The sequence below is a fragment of the Acanthopagrus latus genome, chromosome 9, assembly GCF_904848185.1.
Source record: "Acanthopagrus latus isolate v.2019 chromosome 9, fAcaLat1.1, whole genome shotgun sequence".
Classification (NCBI taxonomy): Eukaryota; Metazoa; Chordata; class Actinopteri; order Spariformes; family Sparidae; genus Acanthopagrus; species Acanthopagrus latus.
Genome location: NC_051047.1, coordinates 25,183,520 through 25,204,076, shown reverse-complemented (window position 1 = coordinate 25,204,076; position 20,557 = coordinate 25,183,520). Strand labels below are relative to the sequence as shown.

The 20,557-nt window shown below is 42.2% G+C and overlaps 1 protein-coding gene across 1 annotated transcript; it reads right to left on the bottom strand.

Annotated features, from left to right (window-relative positions):
• Positions 1-3,121: 3,121 nt before the first annotated feature.
• Positions 3,122-10,178, bottom strand: lrrc3 (leucine rich repeat containing 3). Its single transcript, XM_037108644.1, has 2 exons — positions 9,474-10,178; positions 3,122-8,058 (listed from the first exon to the last, which is right to left on the bottom strand). The coding sequence occupies exon 2, from the start codon at positions 7,695-7,697 to the stop codon at positions 6,897-6,899; it is 801 nt and encodes a 266-aa protein (XP_036964539.1). The 5' UTR covers positions 7,698-8,058; positions 9,474-10,178; the 3' UTR covers positions 3,122-6,896.
• Positions 10,179-20,557: the final 10,379 nt, after the last annotated feature.

Sequence of the window (20,557 nt, the reverse complement as noted above, 5' to 3'; positions counted from 1 at the left end):
ATGTTAATCACTGCCAGAGAACAATAGATTATGTTTTCAATGGGGGCAACAAAACAAGAGCGTGGTGAGGCGAGCCAAGAAAATAATCAGGGAGATGATTGAGACAAAAGCCATGTAGAAAAACCAGAATGGCACTCAGGATCCAAACTGGAGCCATGGGGCCGTTGCTGCCTCTTGTCTCGCTGATGTAGAGTACGATGGAGTGTAAAATCAACAGGTGGAATGTGTTGAACATCCAAAGTAGGAGGACAGATCACAACAGTTAATGTGTACCTTTTTTTATTAACCATAATTATGACCCTCTTCCAAACCTTGACCGAGGCTGAATCCCAAGACACTGCTCACCTTACGTCCACAGCCCCACCCCACCATCTAACACCAGGGAGTTTAAGGTGTTGAGATCGAGTCAGACTGAGTGATTATGAGAACTTACTGTCCTTTCAATATATTATGGCCCTTTTCTTGAAAACAAGCATTAAACAATCAGTATCAGTTCTCTGCCTCAGTACCTTATTATGTAACATTAATTAATTATTGTTGATAACAACAATAAAACACAATAAAGTCCACCCCATGTTGATAGCTGAGAGCTCTGGACAGTTTCTTGTGAATTCTAGGCATAAACTCACTCTTTTGTCACTCACTGGTTTTGTATTGTTGGCTTCACCATCTTGGCTCCTTGGAGCCAGAAGTGGAAATGGGGAGGACGTCCTTATTTAGATCTGACTGAGAACAGAAAGACATGCTGTGATAGTGACTTGTCAATCACTAAAGCAGACACTATTTTATCATCTATTTTACTCTAAATAGGACCACAAGTTACAAAAATGAACATCATGCTGTATTGAAGAAGACTTGCAAATAGCGACCGTCACCATGACCATGCAAGTAAACTGTTCACTGAGGTAATGAATCAAATGAGAAGTCTGGTCATTTTTTCATAAGCATATATAGAATTGGCTTCTTTTAAAAAAAAAGAGTGAAGCCCCTCGTGCTAGCCGTCAGAAAGAATACAGGTTCGAGGCACCTCTGCATCGGCTTCACTTTTCAGTGCAGAAATGGCGGACCCCGCCAATAAAGATGGAAACCTCTACATAGAGTTAGGGAGAATAACTGAATTTAACCATTGTTGACCATAAATAACAACAATAAAATGATCTGACTCTCTGACTTTAACCAAACCTTTCAGTTTCCATGACTACATCATAACTTTGATCATCAGCATAGATTGGAATCAAGAACTTTTTGGACATGATCCAGGATTTTGCTGAGTCATCCAACATTGAAATTCCTCTCTGGCGAGAAAGTTGGCAGAAGAGGGATCTTAAGAATTTGTACTGGGGAGAGGGACACCTCCGCTGTTGTACCTCGACTGCTGCAGCCGTGACCAGGGAACTGATAAGTTGAAGGAGGTAGATAGATGGGTGGATGGTCCATTTTTTGTCAAATCAAAATAAATCGAGATGACTGAGGACAGCGCTGCCGATAACATCATTAGAAGGATAATGGATTGGTCCGTTTTGTTGAGTCACTGCCTGAAAGTTTTACTGTTATTTCAGGTCCAGGCAGAGCACACATTCATCCCTCTTGTGATAAGGTTACTGCCAATATTTGCATCCCAGAATCTTTCAAAGAAACTCTGAATAGTTGGCAAGGACATTAAGTGTTACAACGCGGTCAACACAAAACAATGCTGTGCTGAAGGTTTAGGAAACACCACTTCAAATAATTGCTACAGTGGCACAGAGCTTTAGTGACACTGGCCTTTAAAACCGATGCCGCAGACACAAGTTTCTTTTAGTAATGAGTCTTTTATTGATCGCCGACACTGTGCACTCAAACTTCTGTCTGGATAAGCCAAAAGCTTGTCATACTCATAAGAGAACAGGCCTGTCTGGACAACATGTGAGGTGCAATTTCTTTTTAAAAATTAAGGGTTAAAAATCCTTTATTTATCGAGGCAATGCCTGCTGGCTCTGCTCCATCAGGAAACCTGATCACAGCAAAGTAATTAGCTGAACACCAACAACAAATGTTGTTCTGTGTTTGTTTTGTTCATACTTAACATTCCACTGATTTTTCCTTTGTCCGGATAGGAATATTTCTTGTTCGTGACATTTTACATCAAGTTGGTGTCTCCCATTCATTCAAGGCATAACGGTGCTAGCTAGAAGTGGAGCTGCAAGTTACACAAGACAGGGTGTTTGTCTTTATTTGCATTAAGTTGAATTCTGGCTACGTTGAGTAAGTCAGTGGTGTCCAGCACAATGTTCCACCACACCTCTGGAAACTTGTGAAACACTTCAGATTAAAGGATTATTGAACGATTAAACATTGTCATGTTGAAGTGAGAGCAGACCCGTGCAACTACATTACTTATTTCTCACCTAAAATGTCTTAAGAAACACATTTTGCTGAACTGTTTGCGTGATGTAACAAAACGTCCCCGAACAAGCCATCATGTTGGTCTTGTTTGAAGTCCCGGAGCAGCTGTCCACGAGTGGTGTTCACCCATGAGCAGCAGGGAAATTTTAGCGTCATCAGTGAAGAGTCTAGCATGTGAAGCTGGGAAGTGTCAAGTGATCTAGCATCAAACGACGCCGCTGTGGACATGTACCTTCAGTCTTTGTCAGTTCATCCATTTTGTTCTTGTCTGTTCCCCGAACCACTTTTCTCATCGTGTTTTACCTGCGTTCGCTGCCTGTGTCCTTGTATTATCCTGATATGTACTTCGTTGAGTTTTTGCTCTCTGATTACTTCTGTTTTGTTGCCAGCTTTTTCTTTGTTACTTGCATTTTGTATGTACAGCCTTTATTCATTGAAGGTGAGGAGGCAAAAGGAGGCAGGCTGGTTGAAAAACAAAAAAAAAGCGAGTTTTGTTTGCCAAATCTTAAGAGTAGGAGTGAAAACCTGTTATCAAAGCAGACATGAATTTGCTTATTTTTGGTCTGCAGCTAAGATATTGTAACCATGTGTCTGAGAAAATTAACTGAGAAAAACTTGAAAGAATAAGGATCCAACTAATACATACATTCTTCGCAAAATATCCATCATTCGTTTGACGTGGAGCCAAAATGCAAGAATTTGGCGGAGACTGAACTGTCTTGGAAAAGATCTTTTATTTTCAAATGCTGGTAAGGTGTCCATTGAAATCCAGAGAACGAAACAGACAGTTAATGACCAAAACAGATAGAAAATTGTTATAATTATTACAAACAAATTTATCGGAGCCCTTTCGATTTCCATCACAGAAATACACAGCTCACAGACCAGTTCTTCTATAGGTGACGAAAAAGACATTGACCGATTACAAGACATCCAAACACTTTGATATGGGTTCAGCTAAAGACACATTCTACAAAAGAACAGCACAGATGGCATGTGCAGTCCTTTAGGTTGTAAAGTACACAATGGCCAGCACGAAGATGACAGCTCAAAACTTCACAGATAGACACTTCTGTAACAAACAAACAAACAGACCTACAGTCGTATAAAAAAGACAAAACAAAGTCTCTAACTAGAGTCGGTCAAGTATTACTTGCAAATTATCATTTGTGTTTATTTTAACCTGCTTGAACAAAGAGATGAGTGGGGATCACCACATGAGGACAGGTACAGGACGTTGTCAATCACAGAAAAGCGTGGAACATTAACTTTTCAAAAACTTTTCTGTCATTGTCTCCTGGCACTCGTTCTTGTCCTATTCTGGAAAAATCCACCCATCCGGGGAAATTGGGCTTCAACATGTTTATGACTCGGGTCACAGAGACAGGGGAGGCATTCGTTACAACTTGACACTGAGTCCTGCGATGGCGGAGGTGGACAGGGAGAGGACTCGACACTCAGTTGTCCAGATTAGTGCACAGTGCTATGGTGTAGAAGTCCCCGAGAGTAGGCACTTGGACACAATCACCTTCTGCCCAGGAAATTAACCCATGAGCAAAAAAAAAAAAAAACATATCCAGTGTGCGTCCAAACAAACAGCAGTATGCTACAATCAGATCAAGTATGGCATGTTAATTCAGCTATCTGTGGTTGGCTGTTGCAGCTCACGATAACATGAACTATGCTGAATACTGACATTAAACATAAATACATTCATACATAGAGTAAATTTGGACCCCAAAAAGTTCTTTGTGATATATTTTCTTTCACCTGTGCCTATATAATTTGTATGTGTTTCTCAAACCACCATGAGATTCAAAACAGACTGCAGACTATTTTGTTTCACTTTCTTCTAAGGGGAATGCTGTTGTGTATGGTTATCACACAGGGCTTTAATAATGGATCAAAAGACTGTATAATGTGAGAGGGGTCACAGCGAGTTGTCACTCAACTATGAGCTCTTTAGTCTCTTTTCAAGCTCGCTAAGTTGTTTTTTATGGCCCCCACATTGAGGCTGGAGTTCTGCTTTTCGGGCCAATTTGCCTGACAAGCAGGTCCATTTATAAGGTGCTGAGATTCGGGAGGTGTGCTACAGGGCTCTCCAGCAAGCCCCACTGATTGATGTTACAATAACACCTTTTCTTGTTTTTTCAGTGTATTTTTAGAGGCACATAATTCCAGATTAACTGTGTGGTTTAGTCTCACTGTTCTGATCCAACACCTTTACCGGCAGCAGCAGCGGCAGCAGCAGCAGGGAGCTGTTGTCCAGACTGATAAGCTCCCATAAACCCTCTGTGCACTACCTTAACCACAAACCAGACACACTGGTGGGGGGGAGATCAAGCAACTTACAAACATCAGGTGAACACACGATATAAATGATCATTTTGCTGCATGATCATTGTTGTGTAAACAGGTAATTGTTTGCTAAAAGTATTAACGATGGCACATTTATATGGCAATGACACTGTATGTCCAAAAATCTAAATACCTTGCTGACATTAACCGAGTTCATATAGTAAAACAAATTACCATTTGTAGGATGCCAAATTGTGAAAATATAAAGTTTTCTTTGTCATGTCCACCTCTACCTCTATGTCATCGCACATTACAGTATGCAGATCTCAGCCAAGAGCCTTCAATGCTGGAATATCACCAGGTGACAAAGTAGACACCTTAGAGGAAAAGCTCACCCAATATATACAAATTCAGTCATTATGTTCTCATCCCCATGCAGATGGAAAACAGGGTGACATTTCTGGTGCTTCACAGCAAAACAGTGCTGTAGCGTTTGTCTAAACAACTGAAGTAGATTGGGACTTGTTTTAAAACTTAACAACTTAAAAGAACAAAAAACGACTCCTTCCAGCTCATCATCCAAGTCTCCTGAAGTCCTGACATTGCAACTTGATTTGAAAAGGTGTTGTTTTTACCCTTGACACACAGTCAAGCTTGTGCACCCAGTTCAGACAGACACTTCAAGGTTAGCAGCCATAGTGACAGTTTTGGTGTGAAAGGGGTGCACACAAGCTCTTTTTAAAGTCAATTTCCAATTTCCAGAGACTGTGATTAGGCAGGACAAACTGTATGGAGCCATCTCAGGTTTTATGGGGGGGTTTCAACATTAAAAGCTGATTTATGGTTGCACCTAGGCTCTACAAAGAGCCTATGCCGTAACCTATGCAAGTGCCTTTGTCACAGTAAGGATTTATTTATGTGTGCTAGTGTGTCCGTGTTGCTGGAGGCTGTGAGTAACAGTTGTATCCAGGCTATGCAGATTTGACAGGCCGAGGGTCTGAGGTGAAGGCTGCCCTCCATACACACAAAGCTTGAACGACTCGGTTTGCCACCAGGACTTCGCACATCCAGCCTGTCTGCTTTCTATAGCCCAGAGACACCATGGCAGCAAAAACTGGCTCTGGAGGAGGAGTTAAACCGAAGAAGAGTTGAACTGTTATAAGGAACTGCAACAGCCAAAGAGGGCGGTGTCATTACTGGGGAAAATTACAAGTATCATCCCTGATTTTAGCGCCTCCAGTAATCACCAGGCGAGAAGCCAGAAAATTAGATTTTTACCAAGTGGACCAATCAGTTGTTGCAGTCTGCGTCACAGTGACGTGCAGTCATATTTCTGGGGGGGGGGTTGCATGTCAGGCTGTGGTGTAGGGCATAGGTTATGCTGCAGGTATGCCAAAGATTCAACGCAGAAGCATAAATTAACCTGAAGTCAGCATCTACTTCAGCTGTTGAAAGAGTGAGCACTGAGTAGAACGAAGACTGAATTTTAATTTTTGGGTGAACTTATGCTTTAACATTCTTAAAAAAAAGTTTACATCAACTTTTTAGATTGAACAAAAACACGTGACTGCAAAAAGTGTACAGCAACTATTCCTCGTTGGACTACATTTTGGTGGTGGCAGGATGCGGTGGCTGCGCAGAGTAATCGTATTTCCTGGGTCAGTAGTCGTGTAAGGTTTGCTGGAGGCAGGGCCGTTACTGATGTGTTATGCAAACTGAATGTTAACGCCTTTGCCTACTTCATACGTTATCCAAAGTCTCTTTAAAATGCCCTTTTACCTTGACAGTGTGACATGAACATGAATCAGTCAATACGAAGTAAGTGTGAGCGGCAGTCGTCCTCCTCATTCGTCTCCGTCCAAATTCAATCACACTGTGGATCGACAGCAGAGTGGGAACATTTATCTCTCCGGTCTAGATCTTTCATCTCTCCGTCCGTTGAGTGTGAGTATTTTTTGTTTGTTTTGTGCTATTACTGTTGCCCTGTCATGTTCTAAGTCAATTTTAATAGAGTTTTACAAAAGATCTCATTTGTGAGGCTGAAAAAAATGAAAATGACCCTACTTTAATCACTGAAAGACCTCAGATAATGTGCTCAACAAACACTGGTGATTATGTGTTGCAACAGCTTTTAAGTCATTCTGTACATAACCACACTTTTACTCACGTATTTACAGACACACACGCACACACACCGCTCTGTCTGAGCCCTGCTAGAGAACAGTGCTGATGGTGTCGAAGTCCTTGCTGATCTGAGAGCTGCTGGGCAGTGACTTGAGGTACTCCAGGTGCCTCCTAGCGTCCTCCTGATTGTGTCTCACATAGTAGATGACGTACGCGATCACCATGGTGAACCAACCGAACATGGTGACGAACATGGCTACATCGGTGGTCTTGTGGTGAAAGTTGCAGAAGTTGATCCCTGAGTCCAGCACCTGGATTACCGGCTTGCCTGCGTACTCCTCCTGCACCGCCGTGTGGCAGATCACTTCGTTCACCGTCTCGGGGTCGAGGCGCAGCTCCCTCAGGACCTCCTGCAGCGTACACTCACAGTGCCACGGGTTGTTTGAGAGGCTGATTTTCGCCCGGAGCCGGGCGAACGCCTCTTTGGGGACACTTTGGATGCGATTGTTTGATAGATCCAGGACGAGGAGGCTGTCGGAAACACCTTGAAACGCACCTACGTCCACGGTTTCAATGTCGTTGTTCGACAAGTCCAGCTCCTGAAGGTAGTGCAGCTCTTTGAAGGCGTGGTTGGGGACGTGGGTGATGTGGTTGGACGCCAAAAGTAGGACGACAGTATCTCTCGGAAGATCCGATGGGATCTTCTCCAAGTTGCGAGACATACATTGGACCACGGTCATGCCACTCTTCTCTATACAGTGACAACTCGTCGGACAAGCCATCACCGGTGTATTTGTCATGAATAATCCAAAGAGCAAGCCCCATATGAGGGCGAAGCAATCAAAGATAGGGGTTTTCCTGGGCATATCAGGCCCGGATATGTCCTGCATATTCAGCAGCAACCTCCCACAAGTCTTGTCAGGTCAAAGCAATCATAGTTTCACCAGTTTCTTGGCATTAAATTGTTCCGGTTGCAGCCTCATTAGCCTTCCAAAATGCTGAAATTACAGGTTTATTCGCACAAACACAGGGGCTTATCTTGAGAGAATCCTTCAAAATTGATTTGATAGACTTTCCCGTGATCTTTTGAAATAGATTTCAAAAGGAGCTCATCCACAAAATTGAGCTGCTCGCTGAGAGTATTCCAGCAGGGAACTGTAATCTCGAGATTTATTGCGAGCACGTTGACAGCCTCAGAGAGTTAGGAGCAGCAGGGTGAGCGACACCGGAATCAACATGTCATGTCGTGCACTGAAAGAAACAAAGAACAGTGTTATTCTCGAGCAGACAAACAAATATTCAAGTCCTTCGGTACAGCAGGAGATGGCGCAAGGTTGCTGTCAGTGCTCGCATGATGAATCAAACTCATCCCGACAGCGACTCTTGCCAAGATAAGTCATTTTCTAAGTGCACAGGCAGCTTGCCTTTGTCTTCCCAAATTGAGCCGAGCGAACGGCGTCCCCACAATGCTTACAAACGTATAATGTGATTATAGAGAGAAATCCATTTCACTTTAGCAAATCTCATAAACCGGCAGGCACACTCATGGGTCATCGCCAGCATTTTTCTGATTCGGTTAGGAAAAACCTAATATTGTTCTGCGATGTCTTCTCCAAAACCGCTACATGGAATTATTCGCTGACGCCGCCGCACATATCAATATTAATTGCATGATTTCATAGGAGAAGAGAACAACGGTGAAACAAGCTCAACTCAGTTTGACTCCACCAACGAGGAATGGCTTTGAGTGTGTGTGTGTGTGTGTGTGCACACAACTCCCCTCATTTCAAGGACTGCTGCTGCTGCTGCTGCTGCCTCTCATTCACCGGTGCATGATAAGAATAGCTGTGGGCTCTAAAAATTACTCCAGTCTGTCCTGCAGGAGGATCATCACTTTAGGACTGCGCACCCTCTGGTGGACTGAACTGATCACACAATGAACCCCTCGCTGTGCTGGAGGTCATCCGCCCCATGGAGCCGTGTCTTCCTGACATTTTTTTTTCCTTTCTTTCTTTTTTTTTTTCTCTTTAAGCTTTGGCAATGGCTTCAAAGCTTAAGGCCACACACACACACACACACACACACACACACACACACACACACACACACACACACAGTCTTAAATAAGCCCTGCACGTTCACAGTGGTCTGAGCGCAGCAGGAGGTGTGGACAAGACGTGGCATCTACAGTCGCAAGGGCGGCTAAAAACAGCCTGCGGTTATGTTGTGACACCAGTATATCATTGGGTTATATAGTCAAGACTCACACATGCATGTTCGAGGCTACTGCAGCTTGTCTGGAGTGACGTTTTAAAACACAATGTTTAATTTATTTGGCTCCTACTTCAACAGATGTTTACCACACAGTTCTGCAGAGGAAAAAAATGTGTCATTTCAGTTCAAAAACTAAACATAAAAACATAGAAAAGTAAATAAAAATAATTACAAAAAATTAAGAGGTGGCAGGAAAACCTTAGGCAAAGATTTAGAATTAATCCGGCTAATGATGCCTGGGTGCAGAGTAAACATTCAGCCTCTGGTTGTGTAATGTGGTGGATTTTAACCACATTTACACACCTCTGTGGTTAGAATATCAAACCTGCACACCAACATACACACGTGCTAATAAGTCAATTAACAGGTCTACTTCTTATGGAGGCACTCACCGGGAAACACTTTGGATCTGGAATGCGCAAATTTCATTATTATTATTTTTTTTTATCCGTTCTTCTGTGGCAGTGGAGCGCAGATACTGTCTGCAGTGGTTGATTATATCACATCTGTGGCATCGTCGAGACCTCTCTGAGAATAAAACCTTTTTTTTAAAAAAAAAAAAAACAAGCAAACAAACAAAAAAAAAAAGTCCACTCAGCTGCTTCGACGCGTCCACATTTCCGTGCCGGGATGACAGAACAGAAGAAGGCGGTAAAGTTCCTCAGCGGCGCGCGGGGAAGTTCTTAAATCTCCGACTCATATCTCCAAATGTGGCTCCGCGTGTCCTCAACACCTGTTGGCGATGATGATGATGATGATGATGATGGTGAGGATGATGATAATGATGATGGTGGTGGTGGTGGTTGTGTTCCGCTAACGTCTCGAGGAGACACACCGGACCGACTCATCACGCGCCTCTCTGTACGAACAGCGCGCGCATGGTGCCAGAAGGAGTCCCGGCTGCGCGTGGATTGGACTGCTGTTCTGCTGGCAGCTCCCCTCGCGCTCCCGTCCTCCTGTCTGTCTGTCTGTCTGTCTGTCGTCCTCCCTGCTCCTCCCCTCCGCTCTGATCTCTTCTCTCTCCTCTAAGACAATTAACCAAAAAAATAAGAAAACTAGATCGGAAAATCAACTCTGATTGCAAAACAAGGAGAAGATATTTCTTTAAAAATGCACCCTCAGTCTATTATAACGTAATCTATGTGTATTTGGGGAAGAAATGCCTAAATGAACAAAGTCTCTGTTTTCACGACTGAATGAACTGAATAAACCAACCTCCTGGACCTCAGTTTCCTCTGAGAGCAGCTTGTTTATTCAATTATTGAAATAAATAATCATTACTTCTATCATCAATAGTGTTCCCTCATTAATATTGTAAAAAATCTGAGTGTGAATTCCTTTCCTTCAGTGTTCACTCCCCGTTGCATTTGGATTACCTCAACATCAAACATAAACAAATGAATACCAGGGGGAAAAAAAAAAAGAAATATCAACACAATTACTTTTAAATTAATCTCAATAAAATCTTTTTTTTTTTCCTGTAATGTTACCAGAGTACAGTTTTGCAGGTACCTTACTTACCTTTTTCTTGTATTCCGATTATATAATCCTGTTGCATGTATTGCGTCACTGCTGTAGCCTGCTCCTTATCTACTGTAAACACAATCATGGTGATGGAAAGTGGAGGGAGGTTAAGTAAAGTCGAAGTAATTTCAGCGTTCTCCAACACAAATGAGGTGGATGGAGATTCGTTTTCAAAACCTTAGAAAACAAACAAACAAACAAACAAACAAAAAAAACGCGTCAAGCATGTGCATTATTTCAAATCAGTGTGGACGAGCTGTATGGATGGATGGATGTTTTGGGCCTTTTTTTTTTTTCTTTTTTTTTGTATAGTTTTACTACACCATCTACTTCAGTTGTTTAGGAGGAACAACATAGTTTTTTGGACTATGAAACCTCACCTGACTTTCTATCTAAAGGAGGGGTGAGTAGATAATGACTGAGTTCCCATTTTGGGGTGAATTGTTCCTTTAATGCAGGGGGAAAATTACAAATTGTTAGATTTGTCCATTATCCTGTGAACTTATCCTTTAAGTCGAGATCGTGTTTGACACCTGAACCAGCCTCATTTCTATGAACATCTTCCAACTATTATTTTTAGCGCTGAGCGACAAAATGCTAATTAAAAAAAGTGATTCTGGCATCAATTCTCATGTAAAACACCTCACCTCCATGTCACAGCGAGCTGTGATGTATTGATTATTTTAATCAACCCAGGAGCTAAATCAAACAGACTATCAAAGAGCCGGGATGTTAAGAGATTTAGGCCGCGCAGCAGTGGATCAAGATGTCAGCTTTGAGTTCTGCGCCACATCCTGGCGGCAATTACCCTTTTCAAACTGTGGAGGCTTCTTCCACACTCACACAGAGCATGAAAGGTACACTGTATGTTTTTGGTCTGTCTTGTACTTAACTCTAACATGACTCACTGGGATTGAATCAACCCCCATGCATGTCTGTACCATCTATTAATAGATTAATTAGTGGCGTTTAATCCTAAAAAAAAAAATAAATAAATAAATGTCTTTAAAGTGTTATGCAACATCTTCTTCTGTACTCATTATAGAGGCACATATTTCCCCACCTCTTGCTAGAGGAGTGTCAACACAACAATGAGTAAAATCAGTGTGGTAAATAAGGTCAGATCCCATGTGACCCTCAACAGATTGCTTGTACATGACGGCACATGCAATGGAGCATTCAGCGTTGTTGTTGTTGTTGTTGTTGTTTTGTGTTTATTGGTAATTTTATGTCATCACCGGAGCTCAAACAGGTTCGAGGCAGCTTACGCGTCAGTTACATTACAAAGTGCACTGAAACGGGAATGTGACAGTCGCAGTTACACAATGTCGTGTTCCAAATAACCTTGAGTGACAAGGAAGTCTGCAAATAAGGTGTCAGGAAAATCGAGTTTAACCGACCACTTCAATTCCATTCAAACTCCCTCATGTGATTCAAATGTAGGTCAGCTGGTCCCGTTGTTCCAGGTGTCAATTGAGCTGCGGAGGAGGGCAGAGTTTGTTTTTTTTTCCTTTTTTTTCTTGGGACCAGTCCTGCCTGTGTTTGGTGCCAGCTGGCATGACGCATTGTGATACATATACAAATGAATTCCTGTACTTGATACCATTCCTCATTGGTGGAGTAAGTACAAGACTTGCAAACTGTAATGCAGTGGGGATTTGTGGTCGTGTGATGTTTATTCACTTTGAAAATCTAAATCTCTTTATGGAACATTTTAGCTGTGATCAGCAGTGTCTCATAATCACCTCACTGTGAAACTAACACACGAAAATAGTCTAATAACAATAACACACGAGTAAAAGTGGTTTAGCAAAGCTTCAAAGTATTGATGGATTCCAGATATGTGCATCGAGAAACACTTATTCTGATTGGGTCGAGCCCATAACTCACTGGACCGAATTTCTTAATTTCAAACGAGGGGACGGCACCACCTGCCCCTGAAACACCCAACCGACACCCACGCCCATGTGCACCTCAGAAGAGACCGTGATGCAGGACGTCTTAACCATAACAATTCAGCTTCCTTTCTTCTCTCCCTTCTGAAATTGTCTTTTTTTTTTATTATTACCATGTATTAAAGTTTTGAGTGATACACCTCTAAATTTCATGCATTTTATTCAGGTGGAGTTTCATCCTGTCTTTCACAATACACTACTTTTTTATTATTTATAGTTTTAAGAGCATCATACGTCTTAGATGAAACTGACAGATGGGGGGAACTAAAAGATAAAGGTGCAATTACGTATCCGTCTGGTACTTCAGTACCTCAGACAGCACCATGGATTTATCAGTACGCTGCACGGTCAGGCTGACGTTATATTTCACAGCCGTTTTTTGGGGCCATAGATTTTAACTTGCACAGAGCCTCTGTCAGATGAAGGATCGATGAGTCGGGCAGATTCTACTAACATATTCAAAATAAACAGCACCTCAGCCGCTGCAGTCTCTCTGTTGTAGTGGACGGAAGGTAAACAAGGAGGGATTCATTTTGGTCACTCTGCTAAAAAGAGGATGACATCCCCCCTCATTCGCTCTCAGATCCCCCCTCGCTCACCACTCGCATAACCTTGTTTCAGCACACAACAAGAAGATGGACACAGTTAACGTCATAGCGGAGCGTTTAATGATCAAAATTTCTGTATGCTACGCTGACCCCAAGTGGTCCAAAACTAGGTTAAAGGAGCAGTTCACCCAAATATGCTAACTCAGTCATTATCTACTCATCCCAATAAGTTGGGATGAGTAAAACGAAAAACATTACTGGAGCTTCACGATCACAAGCTTTTAGCGTCGCAGCATTCCCCTTAGTCTCCGGAAGACCTGAGGTCCAAATTAATTTGAATAAATGTTCAATTAAAGGACATGCAGTCAAGCTAGTGCTCCGACTCCATACAGGGTTGTGTACTGACACTTTTAGCTCAGCAGCTGCAGTAAAGTTTTCAGCTTTAAAAAGGTTTGAAGTGACATATTTTCAAATCAGTTTCTGTCAGGGCTTCCTGAGACTTGAATTACACCAAGTGAGCTGTATGGAACTATGACACAACATAACTATGTTATGTTCATTTCTTGTTTCATGATTTCAAACAAGTCCCCATGTGCTTCAGTTGTTTCGGAGAATACAGTTGTGCTGCGATGAACTGTGGACTATGAAACTTCCCCCAACTTTTCATTCTCAGTATAACTGTAATTACTGAATTTTCTCGTTTGGGTGAACTGTTCCTTTAATGTAGAATTAATAAGGGAAAAAAGACATTGTTAGAATCCCAACTTACTGTCTGCCTTTATGATTGCTCTATACTGGCCCTCAGTAGTTCTGAACATTAAATATAGATGAGTTCTTGTAAGAAAAGAAACATCTTGCAGACATTAACAGGCTCTCAGAGAATTAGTGTTCTCCTTTTTTGGACTTGAAGAAGTCGGTGTTAACACTCCAATATCACTTCATCAAATTGTATTATTAGTTTTTTTTCTCTGATCGTCCCATAATGAATAGCAGCCGAGGGTTTTGGGTCAGGTTTGAGCAGCTCTGTGATTTACTGTCTTCGTCTGGGAAATTCTATTAGCTGAAGAGGCGGGTTGGAGAAAAAAAAAACAACAAAAAAACGCAGCTTTACAATTGCACCATAAAACACTGACGGTAGGCCTTAACCCTGCCAATCCAATATCAGGGTGTGACAGCTGTTATCTTGGGAAGTCCACTTCAGGATCAGTTCTGCGCAAATGACGTCCAAATGTAAAACAGACCGAGCAAAGAAAAGACAAATAACTGAAAGACATGGATCACGATTGAGATATGAGCTCTGATGATATCTTCTTCCTGTTTAATTAGATTTCTTGGGCATTCTTTAAAAAAAAAAAAAAAAGTGAGTTTCAGACGAGGATCAGGATCAAAATGAATGAAAAAGCCACTGAGCAAGAGGAGTCTGAAGTAAGATACAGTCTTCTTCCCATTCTATGCATTTTTGGTTGTGGAAGTCATGTTGTTGGAGTGAGAATGCCACTTTTTTTTCCAGATAAGGGCTGTTCATTTGTAATTACACCTATCTGCTGTATACAGCACAGGTACGCCCTGCTTGTCATGCAGTGTGCAAAATGAATTTCCCTGCTTGGATAATTAAGTTCCCCCGAGATTCATGTGACACCTCTCCCGCAGTCTTACGGGCAGAGAAACGCACAGGTAGTCTGGCACCGGAGCAACTTTGTACGACTTTAAACCCCCCTTTTATTATCATTTCTCACCTGTGATGCATCATCCCCGTGACCATGCAGAGTTAAAGAGGGTAAAACCTATTAGCCATAGGGTCCATAAATAAAGATGCATGGTTAAGTAAGGCGGTAAAAACCACTTGAGGTGCTGCCTAGACCAATAACAACACTCCTGTGACTGGAGGCAAGCTAAACGAGGACTCGTCACGCTGGGAGACGGGGCAGCTCCAGGCAGAAAGAGCAATTCCAAGTGCCAGTCTAACTAAATCACTTACATCCACAGTTAACTGCCTCTGACTGGCACGCGATATTATTTTCATCCGATTCCTCCTTTTATATACCGCACACGATCGCTAATCATCACCGTCTCCGTCATTCACTTAGTCCCGTCAAAAACAAGACTCCAGCGGCAATGAATATGCTAAATTTGGGGTTGAAATAAGCCAGGAGATATTCAAGTTGAATACAAAAGCATTAGTCAGAGACAACACACGCAGCTGGAGACTTCACGCAGCGTCTATCTTGAGATACATCTGCTGAGCTTGACGGTTCTCTAAACAGGCACACAAAATTTTCACCCTTTTGTCCGGCCAGATAAAGGGTCACAATGGGGCTCACCGGTGGGCTTCATTGTGCCAAAGACACACTCTTTCCTGAGAGAGAATACGGGGAGAGGACTGTGGCATTCAGATAAAAGAAAGCCAAGGTCAGGTATTTGGAGCACAGCTGTTTCATCAGCAGCACAAATACCACGCATTCGCTGCCAGAGGGATGCAGCAGGTTTACCACGTCAGCGACTCGGGGGCTAACCTTCCTCCATCACTTTAAGGAAGCAGGCAGGAGAAACACGGGGGTTGGAGGATGTGCGAGTAAGTGGCTATTCATCTAGATGAACAACGGCGCTGGGTTTACCTCCGTATCAATTTATCGTGATTAATGTGGCCACAGAAGAATTTCCTCTATGTCAGGATTTTTTTTTTCCTTGCAAAAAAAAAAAAGAAGTGTTTTTTTGATGGTATTAGGCCAGTTAGAGGGGATACTGTGAATAAGACAGCATTATTCCACATTAGTCCAGTGATTAACATCCTGGTGAAGTGCTCCTAATGATCACCATCTATTTGTATTATGCGCAGTTTAGGACAAATTCGACTAGTCCCTGCCTGTAATTGCCCCTGGGACGACTAATAACGGCGGCAGACGCAAAACACATTCATCCAAACTCCGCCAAGAGCCGGCAGAGAGGCGCGGCTGATGTATGACCAGCCGGTCGTGACACTGAAGATAAAGGACAGATATGTGTGGGTGTGTGAGTGTGTGTGTGTGTGAGCGCTGGCATGATAGAATTTATTAAAAAAAAAAAAAAAAAACACACAGATCCAGTTGTCACTAGGAGGCCTTTCCCCCTCATCTCCCCGTTCACCTGCCTCTTAATGGATCTCCAAATGCTTTCGGAGAGACAAATTACCCTCGTCCGCCGCCTCCAGTCAATCCAACCTCCTGTCGCCTACTTACTTAGCCAAGTGTATCACTTCGGATTTGCTTTGACAAAGTAAATTCATCTCTTTTGAAGGGGGTCAAGGTAGTGATGAGTGGCGCCTTCCGTTTGAAACAATTCATCACAATTACCTACTTACTGTAGCAGTATCCGAGGGAGCAGAGCATCGGCGGCTAACAGCATCCACATGCAGGGGAGGCGGGGTGAAACTGTCTGATTAGCTGATGCAATACATCTCGAGCTGCTTGTGTGTGACAGGTTGACTTGTTGTAAAACACAGATGGCACTGATGCGTGGCACAAAGTAAATTGGCAGAATATGATTTATCATCAGACATTGCACATGTTTTTTTTTTGTTTGTTTTTTTTTAAAGTGTTGTCATGATGCTGATTCTGCACATACATTTTCCGACCATGCACAGGACCAAGGAACCCAGATCCCAGAACACTTACTATGGGATTTCAGACTTTAAGTGTTTTTTTAACGAGGTCCCATTATAAACTGCCCACAATACCTGATTATAACATTTTTATTTTTTTTTCTTGTGAACAATGTTGTGCTTGCTTCCAAAAGAACACTTCCAACATAACTGATGTGGGAACAACTTAATTAACAATCCTCATTAGGCGTAAAAGTCAAATTCAGGAGTTGGTGATTATGAGGCTTCAACAGTCTGAGTTTGGATATCTCCCAAATCTGCAGTCGTTTCAGCACGAAATCCCTTGTTGTGTTTCCACAGTGTTTCCTTTCTAAACTGCGGCTGAGGGAGAGTAACTCAGTTACTCTGAGGGGACATGAAAAAGACTGTATCACTTTGGATGAGACCCACTCGTCTGACTCAACCACTTGAAGCCTCATACTGTCTAAGCTTCAGATAAACACTGGATTATAGATTTTTGCACAGAACAAGGACTGTGGATTTTGTCTCCCATCACTTACACGGAGATCACAATATAAAGCCATTATTTAAAGGCCATAAATGATAAGATCTGCTTTTTAATAGTTTAATTCCGCTGTTCGGTACATGACATGTCAAACTTTTTATGAACGAGGTAAACGTTGATTCCCAGGAGTCATCGGCACAGTGAAGCTGTGAGGGTGTTACTTGTTTACTGAGTAACTTGTGCTTGAATAGTCACTTTGCGTTTGGCCTCATGTTGTTTTTTTTTAAGCTTTACTCCTCTTGCATAACCAATATGAGGCACATGAGTCACAGTCTAAGTGACATGTTCGCCAGGAAAGCAACAGAGTTTTAATACAGAGGCTAGATTGTTGTTTATTTCAGACACACGTTGTTTTCTCCAGGGAGAATGACCTCACTTTCAATTCTTGTTTTTATTCTATTATGCTTGATCGTGAATGGCAGTGAATGCTCTTCTAAATCATGCCGAGGGTGAAGGATAAACTGTTTGGAATTCAAATGTGAACAAGGTTACATGACTATACAATATAGTGTGTTTTTTTCAGGACTTTACAACTGAAAAAAATAAAATAAAACAAAAACCTTATTCAGAAAGATATAGCCTTAAATGTTCTAAAGGGGTTTGCCTTGATATCGAAATTACAGTTTAATTTAGATTCAAATTGCCCCCAAAGGGTTCATGCCAGCTGAGGCCATCTGCTGGACCAACTCCAAAGCTTTTCGTACGTATAAATCATTTATACTCCCAAACAAGACGTGTAATGGGCCCTCTTGGATGCCCATATGGTGGACAAAACATGATAACGTGTCCTCTAGGGTGCTCCTCCAGTGGGTAAAATATGGTGCTGATGCCCCAACACATGCAACTGGAGCCGCATCCTAAACATCCTGAGTCCACCACTGCACCCAAACATGTCTATACAGGGCCCAAGTTAACTGGATTCATACCTGGTTCCCCTTTTATCTATTTATACAGCCAAGCAGTGATGAAACGTGAAACATTTTGTCCAGCAGTCTTTCCTGCACACCGCTGCTAATCGACTGTGATGCCTGGAAGCCGCTCACTACATCTTTGCGGACATCTTCCTCGTGGCAAACTCCCATCAGGACAAATAATTTCATGGCTGAAAAAAAGTCAATTTTAAAGATATGGCTTTTCGTAATAATATCAACAAACGCCCGGAACTAACAATGAATCACCCTTTTTAATTAATGTCAGTGTTGACATGACCTGAAATAACCAGTGTCTTTGTGCCACAAAGCTTTATTTTCCACAGTATCTTTTAGCTTCTCAGTCTTTGAACGAGGAAGGAAATGCAAAGATTGTCACTTGTTTCTCTTCAGCAGATGGCACCTGAAGAAGAACTTAGCAAGTCATTATAATTTAAAACCAAAGTGTTCAAAATTATAAGGATAAAGAAATGAATTTTTAAATGTTGGATTCTCAAAACACACCTGAAAAATCGCAGACACAATTTTCATTTCAATGCTCCCTTTATTTTGTTTCCGTCAAATGTTGTGAAGGTAAATTACGCCTTAATGAAGTTGGTAATTAAAGGGTGATTTTGAATGTGATCAGACAGACTTTTGTGTTATTGTTGCGCAGAAGAGACAAATGCTCCTGTCAGACTGTTTCCCCAAAGATAGACTAGAAGCGAAACAAGGCTGAGTAACAGAAGCTTGGACTGACGTCGGCACCAAGATGCCCAGTCAGTCCTCGAAATTAGAGCATCATTTGTGTGGGATGAAAGTGTTGCCAATCAAAATGACTCCCACATGGATGTCAAGGTTATCCCAGTGTCTTTGGACAGTGAATAGAGGCTTCATGGCTGCCAGTCATTTTGTGTAGCTGAAACCACTTTCTCTCATAAATGAAACCCAGCAGAACAGGGTGGATACCTTCTGAGGCATATTGTCTCAAACTGCCTTCAAACACTGTAGAAACCATTAAAAGAATATGTGTTTTTAACTCTTATATAATAACAGTAATAACAATAATGTTAAATGATTGCACATAATTTAATTCATGTTTGTCAGGACCAATTTACAGGTTTTCACAACTGTCACTCAGTTAGAAATCGAGCTTAAATGCCAGAATATGTTCAGGTTAGCTGAAGTATAATTAGTTTTGCATCTTGAAGCCTCAGCATTCCCACCATGTACAGCCAAACAGTCTGTAAACAGACTTCTGTCGTCGAGCATGAATTATTCATAAGGTAAATTACCTAATTGCCTTCCATACATACAATTTTAAAAAATCCAACTAATCCAAACCCAAGGGTGGTTTTGTTCCCGACCCAGCATGCCTTGCAATTTGCTCTGAGACTACTCAGGAGAGCTGTGTCTCTTTTAAGGGTCAGGAGATGGCAAAGAAAAAAAAAAATGCAATGTGATGGAAGAAAAATTCTCTTGTAATGAGAGACGTAATTCCACTATTTGACCCTGACATCCTCTGAGTGATGACCACAGCCTGCATTCACCCGCTTGACAGATTCCTGACACCACGGTGTCTTTTTTTTTTTTTTTTTTTAGTTTACATAAGGAATTAAAAATAACTTCCTTCCTCGGCGTCATCCTCTATCTGATGACAGGAGGCTAATCTCGCCTTCTCTCTGACCTGTTGCTGTATTGACACCCACCAGTGAGGAAGCGTCCGTTCACACTACCCGTCAGAGGCCTCTAAGAGAAGCCACTGATTTCAGTGTGTGTTTTTAATTATAGTGAGTCGAAAAAAGCCCTCAAATGTCAATGGAAATTGGTGGCCGTGTTCAAATGCTCAGGGGGACTTGTATAATGAGAGCATTAATGTTTAAGTCTCAATCAAACATTCGTTGGTGCTTATCGAGAAAGCAGGCTGCCTTTAAAAACCCGTGTGAACTTATAGAGCAGAATACAGATTGTTAATCAGTGGGCGATATGAGAGGGAACAACATCACCCCTGATAGCAACACGACCGCCTGCGTCCCTCCTTAACCTGCCATCACCTCTCTCCATCCCCCAAGAAGCAGAGACTGCTGGGGCAGGGGGTGGATGAGTTGAATGTTCGTCCACTCTGCTTGACTTATTGATTCCGTATCTAACTGAGGGTTGGGAAAGTTTGAATCTGTGACCCCAAACACGGCTCTGAAGTATCAGTGCCTAAGTGTTCTGTGGATTCATCAGTCCATGGTGCCGTCTGTGGTGCTGAAGTAGCAGACAGATTTGTAATTGCGCCTTTTTTCTCTTGGTCCCACCCTTATGTCACATATTCCCTAAACCATGTGCTACATGTACTGTAGAGCCTGTCCTTACAGATCCAAAAATCGAGACCCACCTTTATGTTTGTTGCT